Below are 11,548 nucleotides of genomic sequence, written 5' to 3'. Positions count from 1 at the left end.
GGGGGTCCCCACTAGGGTGCCTGGCCAGTCTGGGTGAGGGGCTGAGGGCTGTTTTCAGGCTGGCGGGTGACTGAAGCTGCCAACCTCTCCTTTTTTTCGTTTTTTTTTTTAATTCTGGGATTTATTTACCTTCTATGGCTATCACTGGAGCTGAGAGCTGGCTTTAGCTCTGAGGCTCGGCTCCAGCTCTGAGACCTCCGCTGCTGAAAGCAGGTTTCTGGGCTTTGTTTACCTTCTGTATTTGAAACTTTGTTTCGATTCCAGCTCTGAGATCCCAGCTGACTGAAAGCAGGTTTCTGGGTTTTGTTTAGCTTCTATATTTGCAACATTGTTTCTTAGAGAGCAAGCTCAGAGCTGGGCTGCGGCAGGCGGGGAACGTTGGCTTCCTCCGTCACTGGAGCAAGCAAGCCCCATGTTCACTTCAGCTGCCTGGCTGCCAGCCGCCATCTTGGCTGGCAGTTAATTTGCATATCTCGCTGATTAGCCAATGGGAAGGGTAGCGAAGTTACGGTTAATTACCATGTTTCTCTATTATTAGATAGGATATTTAAATGCTATTTAACAAAGAAAAATCAACCAAAAAAATGAGTTCGCGTGTCACCTCTGACATGCGTGTCATAGGTTCGCCATCACTGACCTAAATAGTGCCTGGCTCATAATTGAGACAGATAAGAATATTATGTGCCCCTGGCTGGTGTCACTCAGTTGTTGGAGTCTTGTCCCTTACACCAAAAAGGTGGTGGGTTCAACTCCCAGTCAGGACACATGCCTGGATTGTGATTGTGGGTTTGATCCCCAGAGGCAACTGATCAATGCTTCTCTCTCTCTCCCTTCCTCTCCCTCTCCATCCCTCTCTCCCTCTCCCTCCCTCACTCCTTACTTCCCTTTCTCTATTAAAAAATATTATCTTTATTATTTGATACAGTATATAAGTATAGAATAAGTGTAAACATAAGATGCCAATCCTGACCATTTTTCATTAAATTATATTTCAAAAAAAGAACACAAACATAAAAGATATGTATCTTCCTTCCATTCTCTGCCACTGAATCTTTCTCTTCAAGGCAATTCCTACCATCAGCTTTTATAAATGCCACGTTCACTTTTACTTTTTTAAGGATTTCTATTTTTGCTAAAATTTGTGATGATAGGTCTGTCACAATATCAGGCTTCATACTGTTAGTTGATTGGCCTCTGAGGGTCAACAGGAATCTTTTTGGTACAGAGCAGTTTTCTCAAGCTTACCACTATTAACATTTTGGGCCCAAGAGTTCCTTGTTATTAGGGAGATGATGTTGTGTCTTATAGGATATTTACCAGTCTCCCTGTTTTGTCCACTAGAATGAGTAGTAACCCTTTCTACCCAGCACTATGACTCTAAAATGGAGTGGGCCTAAGCCGGCAGTTAGACATCCCCTGAGGGCTCCCGGACTGTGAGAGGGTGCAGGCCAGGCTGAGGGACCTCCCCCACCAGAGTGCACAAATTTCATGCACCGGGCCTCTAGTATATAATAAAAATTAAAGCAGCATGTACTAGGCTATTTGAACCTACCTATTTTTCAATTATTTTGGATAATTGTTCAAATCAGTATATAGATTTACCCTATTTTAATAGCTACATAAAATTTTATTTTACATATCTATATATATCTATATATATAAAAGGCTAAGTGACCTTCCAACCGACCAACTGGCCAGTAGGTATGATGTGCACTGACCACCAGGGGGCACACGCAGAAGCTGCTGAGCTGCTGTGACTTGGCAGCAGTGGTTCTTGGGTGATGCACCCCAGAACCAGAGAGGAGGGAGCTCTCGCACTCCGGGACCCCTCGGGGGATGTCAGAGAGTTGGTTTTGGCCCAATGCTCTCCAGCCAGGCTGAGGGACCCCACCTGCAGGAGGGACCCTGCTCATTTCGCAGATGCCCTGGTGTGGCCAGCAGGGGGGCGGGGGACCACAGGAGGTTGGCTCCAGGGCGTCTGGCCTGTCTAGCCCAGTCCTGCCCCACCAGCCACCTTCTAATTAATTTCCTTTCAAAGAATCATGATTTAGAAAGCTTGCTATACTATTTATTAACTGTTTAACCTGAGCAATTAATTCAGGCTGGCTGGACCTCAGCTGGAACCTCTGAAATAAGTTATGATAATGGTTCCTCTCTCAAGGGATTGAAGTGAGAAATGCATGAGTTAAGAACTGTAAATTAAACACTAGAATATTTATTTAGACTATCAGTTATTATTATTATTATTAAAGAGAATAATGCTGTTAGGCCCAGCTGTGAGAGACTAACTTTAAGAGCTTAAAACATTCAAAACACCAAAGTTTTTCTTTAATTTTAGAACTATTTTACTTGCTTATGTTTATGGATACAGTTTTCTTCTCCTTCCATTAATCTGTTTAGTTCCTTTGAGAACAAACAAAATCCAATACAACCTTTTTTTTCTTGCACATCTATGTACATATGTACATATAACATGTGCCAGAAATTGTACACATTTATCTTGTTATTCATTAATTCATGTTATTATATGTTAAAGCATCTTCTTTCATATTTATTTCAACACGTACAGTCATCCCTCAACATCCATGACATGGATTGATTCCAGGATGCCCCCACGGATACTCAGTTCTATAGATGCTCAAGTCCCTCTTAAAAACTAGAGGCCCAGTGCATGACATTCGTGCACTAGGTGGGGGGGAAGGGGAGGCAGGGTTCCTCAGCCCAGCCTGTGCCCTCTCGTAGTCCGGGACCCCTCATAGGATGTCTGCCTGCCCCGGAGGCTGGAGAGGCTCCCGCCACTGCCCCTGTACTCACCAGCCATGAGCCTGACTTCTGGCTGAGCAGCACTCCCCCTATGGAAGTGCACTCACCAGGGGGCCCCGGAGGCTGGAGAGGCTCCCGCCACTGCCCCTGTACTCACCAGCCATGAGCCTGACTTCTGGCTGAGCAGCACTCCCCCTATGGAAGTGCACTGACCACCAGGGGGCAGCTTCTGCATTGAGCGTCTGCCCCCTGGTGGTCAGTGCGCACCATAGCGATTGGTCATTCTGCCATTCAGTCAATTTGCATATTAGGGTTTTATTATATAGGATGCTGTAGATTTGCATATAAACTATATTTGCTGCATACAGGCTACAACAGGGTGTACATACACATCACTTCATTCATGTGGATTTAGTGGTGTGCTCAACTCTTGGCAAGTTCAACAAGCTCAACGTTTGTTTTTTGGAGCTTCCTAGGATTTTTTTTTCTTGGACCCGTAGTTAACTGATCTGTGGGTATGAAACCCACAGATACGGAGAACCGACTATATTCAAATTCTACAATATATTTAGGGTTGTAACCATTCTATATACTGGTAAATATGTTCCTGATCTTATTGAAAATATAATTTGATTGCTGTGGCAAATGATTTTCTGTGTGAATGGCCATTGTTTTATTTAGTCATACATTCAACTCCTACTTATTGAAATGTATTCAGTGTAAGCCCCTTGCTGTGTGTCATGAATGATGCCTATATGAATAAAATGTGGTCCCAAATTATGAAGAAGTGAGACATGTTCACAATCAGAAAAGAAAAAAACACAACATTCTACTGCAGTAGGAAAATACAAAAGAAAGTTCATAGGAGAAAAAAAAAATCTCTAAATTAAACAGGTAAAGTTGAAGTAGGCCTTGAAGAGTGGCATTTCACCTTTTAGGGTAGCTGATAAATATGAAAAGCAGTCAAGAAAGAAGAAATAGAGAGACAAATAGAAATAAGCAGGCATGGCTCACTCTCCCTCTTAGGAGCTGCCAGAGCCTGTCCCTTTTCCTTTGCCCTCCCTGTGCCCCTCTCCCCCGCCTTCCCCCGAAAAAAGAAAGGAGCAGACATGATCAGAGAGAGGAGAACAATTTGCCTGGATTTGCACCTGACTGACCGAAGTGGGGGTAGAGGAGGATTAAATGAAAATAGTTATGACACGAAGGCTCTTTTGGGCAATGAAAACAGCACTTAACTTTAATCAACGTCTTTGAACTTGAATCTCAGAGGACTGGGTTTTAACAAATCTCATTGACCCTAAGGTGAAACTAGGAATGCTGTGACATACAACTTTTGTTGAATGAAAAGGACGACAAAATGAGCATTTCAGAGTAAGTTGTGAGTGCTATCTCAGATCTAAAATACTACAGCTGAGTAGGGATGCTACAGCAGGTCAGAACATGGCAGGGCCTGATAGTTTGGAGACTGAAGATACAGAGTGTGAACAGAAGTAAGGGGTTGTTGCAGTAACCCATACGAAATGTCCAGTACTACCTAACGAGACTGTGAAAGGAAATGAAACAACAAATCCAAGGGAGAGCTCTCAGATTATAAAGGGAAAACTGGCAACTACATTTCAGCCCCTTTTCACATTCAGAGGGAGGGATATATTTAGTAAGCTTTGATTTTAAAAAGCAAACAAAAACCCTGCACCTGGCAATATACTAGTATAAAGTGGACGTGCATTGCATAGAACAGAGAAAATGATTCCGTAAGGTAGACTATTGAAGTCAAGAACTTTGAAGTTATCAGACCCGCTGCATTGGCATAAGAAGACTATGGCAGAGGAACCTTTCAGACTAGATTTCAGAGTGAATCTGCAAGTGCTCAGTCTAAGGACCTTAACAAGACTAAATGCACCAGACTCACACCCTCTCCCCATCGTTTATAATGTTCTGTAGATGTCAGGACCACTAGCCATAATAATTTATCTTAGGAAGTAGGACAAGGGCTTTTGATGATTTCTGCATGCCAATTTTATGGGCTATATATTGTACACATATTTTTCAAATTTATATTATTTTTAATATATATATATTTGAAGGTTCATAACAAGTATACAAACTGAGTGCTAGAGATGGCTTATTTTTAATAAATCCTAACTTTAGTCACTATACCACATAATATTTTGCTGAAGTGAATACAGATACAGATCTTAAAATGCATAAAACTGAGAAATTAGCTGAGAGGGCCTAAGTGTTACTGTAGGTAGAGAATGCTTTTATTGCCTTTAGATTAGAGTTTCTTTGCATCAGCAGAGAGACCAGGCAATTTTAAGAGCTTTGTTGTAGAAACTCCAGTGGAAACATTAGAAACATTTAATCCCCAACAATATTAACACTATATCCTTTTTTTTCTTTTAATCCTTACTTGAGGATATTTTTTCCATTGATTATTTATTTATTTACTTATCCTTACCCGAGGATATTTTCCCATTGATTTTGAGACAGAGTGGGAGGGGGAGAGACAGAGAAAGAGAAACATCAGTGTGAGAGACACACATCGATTGGTTGCCTCCTGCACGAGCCCAGACCAGGGCCTGGGGCCGGGCCACCGGGGAGGAGACTGCAACAGAGGTAGGTGCCCTAGATCAGAATTGAGCCCATTACCCTTCAGTTCGCAGGCTGATGCTCTATCCCTGAACCGAACTGGCTAGGGCTCCGTTGATTTTTTAGAGAGGGTGGAAGGGAAAGGGACAGACAGAGAGGAGAGAAAAACATCGATGTGAGAGAGACACATTGATTGGTTGCCCCCTATACACGCCCCAACTGGACTGGGAATCAAGCTTGCAACAGAGGTACTTGCCCTTGACCAGAATTGAACCTGGGATATTTCAGTCCTTGGGCCAATGCTCCAACAAATGAGCCAAACCAGGTAGGGCAACACTACTAGTATATCCATTCTTAAGCAAATAAATATGACCTTCGCATGCATATTCAGATGGTTCTGGAAGCATTTTAATCAGACAGCCTTGCCTTTCCTCGGGCACACTATCCATGTGCTAGACTCTCCATAGCAACTATAATGATTATTTCAAATTTGTGAAGTGAGCCTATGAAAAAGATGAGAAAATGTCCTTACAGGTTACTTTTATTACAGCTTTTCAAGGGCTCCCTAAAGGGCAAATGATTGTTTTGTTAACACTGATTTAAAACAAATGTGGGCATAACCAAATCAAGGGAAGTTAACTCATTATAGGTTTGAGTTCATATCTGATAGGAGAATAAAATGCCTTTTTTTATTTCTTGATAGACTCTAACAGTAGACAAAATAAAATATCCTTCTAACATTTACAGATTAAACTTACTCTGGCAATTTGCTACTTAAAACAAATCAATAGTACAATATATTTAAACTGCAATTAATAAGAAATAAATTCAGCAGAGGGCTTAACTATTCATAAAAAAATGCATAATTAAATAATTTTTTTTGGCCTTACCTGTGACTCAAAGTTTCTTTTATTTTAAAAAGAATTTAGCCAATTTTTGCAAATGATTCAAAGGTTAGATAGATGTTGGAGATAGATACTTAGACATTTATAAAAAGTATCAATCCATTCTAAAGACAAGAAATTTAAGGAATTCTATGTTGTAAACATCCACCAAACTCTTAATTAAATGTCAAAATTGAATAATATTGCCAAACTTCTGAAACAGATTAATATGAACTCTGAATAGCATAACTTCACAAGTGAACTTTATTTTTATTGACAATTTTTGTCTCTCCTATATTGCTTCAACTTAGACGATGGTTTATTTTAAACTATTTCCTGCATCCTTGAGTCAAAACATTAGAGATAAAATCATACAAGTTTTTTAGGACTTTGTAACTCATTTGGTCAAGGCTCATATTTTTGCAGAATAGAAAACTAAGGCCTAGTAATTGTACCATAACCATAGCTGGTTAATGAATAGTAGGAATAGAAGTATACTTGTTTAATTGATAAAAGTGATAAACATAAGAATCTTTAAAGCTTACATTTAATTCTAAAAGTCTATGTTTTCATTATACAATAAAGACTATATGTACATGATTCAAATATCATGGTAAAAGTAATTTCTCAAGATCATTTAGCCCCATAAAAGTGCAACAATAAAAGTAGATGTATAATTGAATTTCAATGAGAGTAACTGTGTATGCAATGACTAGCAGAGAACAATGAATAAACATCTCATAAGATGTGCATGTAGTATAGAGCTTTAAATTTAAGCTTGTACCCTTTATAGTGCTCTGGACTCAAACCCTTTTGCTTTAGCAAAACTTGATAAATTATTACATGACTCATTTTAATGTACTATGTTAAGATCACTTATGATAAATAAGATACCAACCATTAAAATTCACCAATGAGAGGTATTTTCTATAAAGACATACATATTTCTTCAAGTTTGCTTGAATAATCCCCATACTCTCACTTCTATTTTAAATCAATGATCCATTTGCCCCAATAAAAAACACAGATAAGTCATCATCCTATAATTTCCTGAATTGCATCTTAATTTTCTCCAAATACCAATAAACCTATTTCTGCCAGTACATTTGTTTTATTTGTATATTTTCTCTCAGCTCCATGAATTGATTTTTCTAACTTTCTCTTCAATGTGAATACAATATATACAGTCTGCTCTCAAACTAAATATGCTGACAGTGAGAAGAATCATATGCTAAATATAATACACACATAACCCACAAGCCCTAATTTTAGTCAATAGTTTTAACCTCCTCCTCCTCAGAAAGGCACCTAAAATTGAAAGGCAACTTGACTAATTTGCACTTAACTCACTGTCTCCTACAGATAGTAATGATCAGGAAAATACCAGTGTTATATAGAAAAGATGAATAAAAGCAAACAAATAAACTATATTTGAAAACTAGGCAATCAATAATTAAGTATAACACAGCTGACTATACATTATCTTATAGCACAAGCCACTTGAAAATCATGTAAGAAAAGTGTTTAGTGTATCATTATTTCATGAACCTGAAGTATATTTTAAAAAAAAAATCCTTAAAAAAAGGAGTTGCTAAATACCGAGGGAAAAAAATTAAGGAAAGTAAGTAATAGATAAAATTTAACAGCTACAAGCTACTGTATTTAAAAGCAAAAACTACTGTATTTGCTAACTCTCACAGTTGAAAAAAGACAATTGACAGGGTCATTTTTTTAAAAATGAGGAATAATTTAATGTTCGAAGTTACAACCTAGTCAGCTTATATCTAATAACTGGAAAGATGTCTTAGTTTAGGCTACTGTAACAAAAATGCCAAAAAATTGCATGCCTACACCACAGAAAGGGTTTCTCACAGTTCTGGAGCCTGGAAGTCAAAGATCATGATGCCCTCACTTTCATGCTAGCCTCACATGGCGGAGAGAGAGAGAGGCTAACATTCTGGCCCCTTCTTAGAAGGACACTGACTCATGTGGGCTCTACAGTCACAATCTAATAGCCTTCCAAATGCCCCCACCTCCACATGCCTTTAGGGCTCTGGCATATAATTCAGGAGAACACAAACATTCAGTCCATGGCAAAAGGTGTTAAGAGTCCTCCTCAACTGCCATTGGACACAATGAGCAAATCAATCCTGATCAAGTACTAAACTCTGTTCCTTGAGACAATGGAGAAAAGGTAAAGCACAGACAGTACTGCATTTGGAGCCTGTCGCCTTCCGCACTTCCACCTGTGCCTGCTGGCTGGGTGTGGGGAGCATTCAAGAAAGGAGCAGTGGCACCTGACAGCATTTCAGTCCTGGAGAGAGCTGCCCCTCCAGTCATCACCTACAGTTAGACTATTCAGTTCCTCTCCATGTGTCCCTGGCACTTCTAGTGCTGCTGTCTCTTTGCTAGAGTCTATGGTTGGTATTCATGAGAGAGTGAGTCTATGCGCAGGCCCTTTAAGAGGACCCCTGTGTCTATAGCAGCCCTCAGTGTCACCTGGATGGAATCCTTGCTGATTTTCATAGCCAGATGTTGTGGGTACTTCTCTTCTCTGCACTCTTGCTCTGGCCTAGGGAGCCTAGTGTGGGGCTGGGACCCCTCGCTCCTCGGGGATATCTGTAGCTGAGATACCCTCCCAATTCCTAACTACCACACATGGGTATGGGCTCAGCCCATTTTGTGTCTCTGCCCTTCCTACCAGCCTCAATATGGTTTCTTCTTTATATCCTTAGTTATCTGAGTTTTGTTCAGCTAGTCTTTAGGTGGTTCTCAAGGGTAGCTGTTCTATATTTTAGTTGTAATTTTAATATGGTCATTGGAGGCTATGAGCCTAGTGTTTACCTACTCTACCATCTTGACCAGGAAGAATTAACATAATTAAAATATCCATACTACCCAAAGCAATCTATAGATTCAACACAATTCCTATAAATATACCAAAGACATTTTTTTTTCACAGAACTAAAACAGATAAACCTAAACTTTATATGGAACCACAAAGGGCCCTGAGTAGCCCAAGCAATCTTGAGAAAGAACAAAGTTGGAGGTATCATGCTACTTGATAAACAAATTATACTACAAGACTGTAGTAATCAAAACAGCATTCTAGTGGCATGAAAACAGACACATAGATCAACAGAACAGAATAGAGAGCCCAGCAATAAATCCACGCCTATATGGTCAATTAATGACAAAGGAGGAAAGAATATACAATGGAGTAAAGATAGTCTCTTTAATACATGGTTTTGGGAAAATTGGACATATACATGCAAAAATATGGAACTAGACCACTTTTTTACATCCTATACAAGAATAAAGTAAATTGGATTAAAGACTTCAATGGAAGACCCAAAACCATAAAATTCCAGGGGGAAAAAACAACAACAAAATCATAGACAGTAAACTCTCTGGCACTGCTCTTAGTAATATTTTTGTAATTCTCAAAATATTTTAAACTTTTCATTATTATATTTGTTATGGTGTAATCATTTTGGGAAACCAGGAACTGTACCCATGTAAGACAGCTAACTTAATTGATAAATGGTGGGTATGTTCTGACTGCTCCAGCAGCAGGCTGTTCTCCATCATTTTCCCTCTCATTAGACTTCGGTATTTCTTGAGGCACAATAATATTAAAATTAGGCCAATTTATAACCCTATAATGGCCTCAAAGTGTCCAAGAGAAGGGAAGAGTCACACATAACTAAATCAAAAGCTAGAATGACTAAGCTTGGTGAAAAAGGCACACAGAATGTCTAGACAGGTCAAAAGCTCCATGTTTTGGACCAAACAGCCAAGTTGTGAATCAAAGGAAAAGTTCTTGGGGGAAACAAAAAGTGCTTCTCTTTTAGTGAACATACAAATGATAAGAAAGTGAAGCTGTCTTACTGCTGAACTCATTCCCAGTGAAGATGTTGTGAAGATTGTTGAAATGACAACAAAGGATTTAGAATATCATGGGAACTTAGTTGATAAAGCAGTGGCAGTTGGTAAAGCAGTTTGAGAGAATTAACTCCAATTGTGAATGCTCTACCATGGGTAAAATGCTATCAAACAGCATCGCATGCTACAGAGAAATCACTGTGACGAGAAGAGTCAATTGATGTGACAAACTTCATTGTAGCCCTATTTTTAGAAATTGCTACAGCCACCAGGACCTTCAGCAACCACTACCCTTACCAGTTGTCAGCTATTGACATTGAAGCAAGACCTTGCACCAGCAAAATGATCACAACTCTTGATGAACTCAGATGTTGGTTAGCCTTTTTAACAATAATGTATTTTTTTTAAATTTAGGTATATGCATTGCTGTTCTAGACATAATGCTATTACACACTTAACAGACTACAGTATAGTGCAAATATAACTTTAGTACGCATTGAGAAAACCCAAAAAATATTAGTGTGACTCACTATCTAGCAATATTTGCTTTATTGTGGTGGTTTGGAACCCATCCTGCAATATCTCTGAGGTATGTCTATATAGAAAAGAATTATTTGCTGGAGAATAATTTCTATCATTGTTCAATGGACCCTGTGGCCTTGTCTCTTGAATTATCTGCATGGATCAAACTATCCTTTATAAGTAGAGATAAGCCACATTTGTTATTGTGACAAATACACAAGGCCCCTACACTTTAAAACACTTCAGTAGAACATAAAAAATAATCATAAAATAAAACAATTCACAGTAAGCCAAGAATCAATAATAGTAAAGTCCCTGATCTGTATAATGTTACAAGTCTGTTCACTAACATTAGGAAAAGAAGAAGAAGGAAAAAAACCCTCATAGAGATGTGCAATTTAAATGTGCTTCTGGAATTAATGGAGCAGTGACTCTTCTCAGCTTTTAACGGATCATAATTAATCAACCCCCAATCAATAATAACATCCTAACTATAGAACCACTGTACTTACCCATGATGGTTAGGGCTGTAGCTTTTGTTAATTCTTCTTTCATTGACTCTATTACTTCTAAATTACCACCATCTAGGTTGCATCTATTTATGGTTCCATTTCCGGAACTGATCCAATAAAGCTTGTTTTCCACATAGTCTATCGATAAACCTGTAATTAAATTATACATCTTAAACATAAGGGTAGCCATTTAAATTGCAATAGTCACCTAGCACTACATTTGGGGGGGGGGGGATATGTTGCAAACTCAGATTTTTGTCTGAAAATATGAGGTCTAGCTAATGGAAAATATACAGGGGGGAGGGGGCAAAAGTAAGTTAATAATATAATATATAATACAATAACTAATGAATACATAATACAAAGGTAAATTCTGTGTTTTTCATACTTACA

General features: G+C 38.8%; 1 protein-coding gene across 1 annotated transcript in view; it reads right to left on the bottom strand.

Annotated features, from left to right (window-relative positions):
* LRP1B (low density lipoprotein receptor-related protein 1B) overlaps positions 1 to 11,548 on the bottom strand; it is a 1,756,854-nt gene that overhangs the window by 533,225 nt on the left and 1,212,081 nt on the right. Inside the window, exon 32 of the mRNA XM_014548045.1 lies at positions 11,156 to 11,305. Coding sequence (XP_014403531.1) covers positions 11,156 to 11,305 — 150 coding nt within the window. The remainder of the gene's footprint in view (positions 1 to 11,155; positions 11,306 to 11,548) is intronic.

This window comes from Myotis brandtii, unplaced genomic scaffold (assembly GCF_000412655.1).
Source record: "Myotis brandtii unplaced genomic scaffold, ASM41265v1 scaffold493, whole genome shotgun sequence".
Lineage (NCBI taxonomy): Eukaryota > Metazoa > Chordata > Mammalia > Chiroptera > Vespertilionidae > Myotis > Myotis brandtii.
This window is presented reverse-complemented; position numbering and strand designations above follow the sequence as displayed.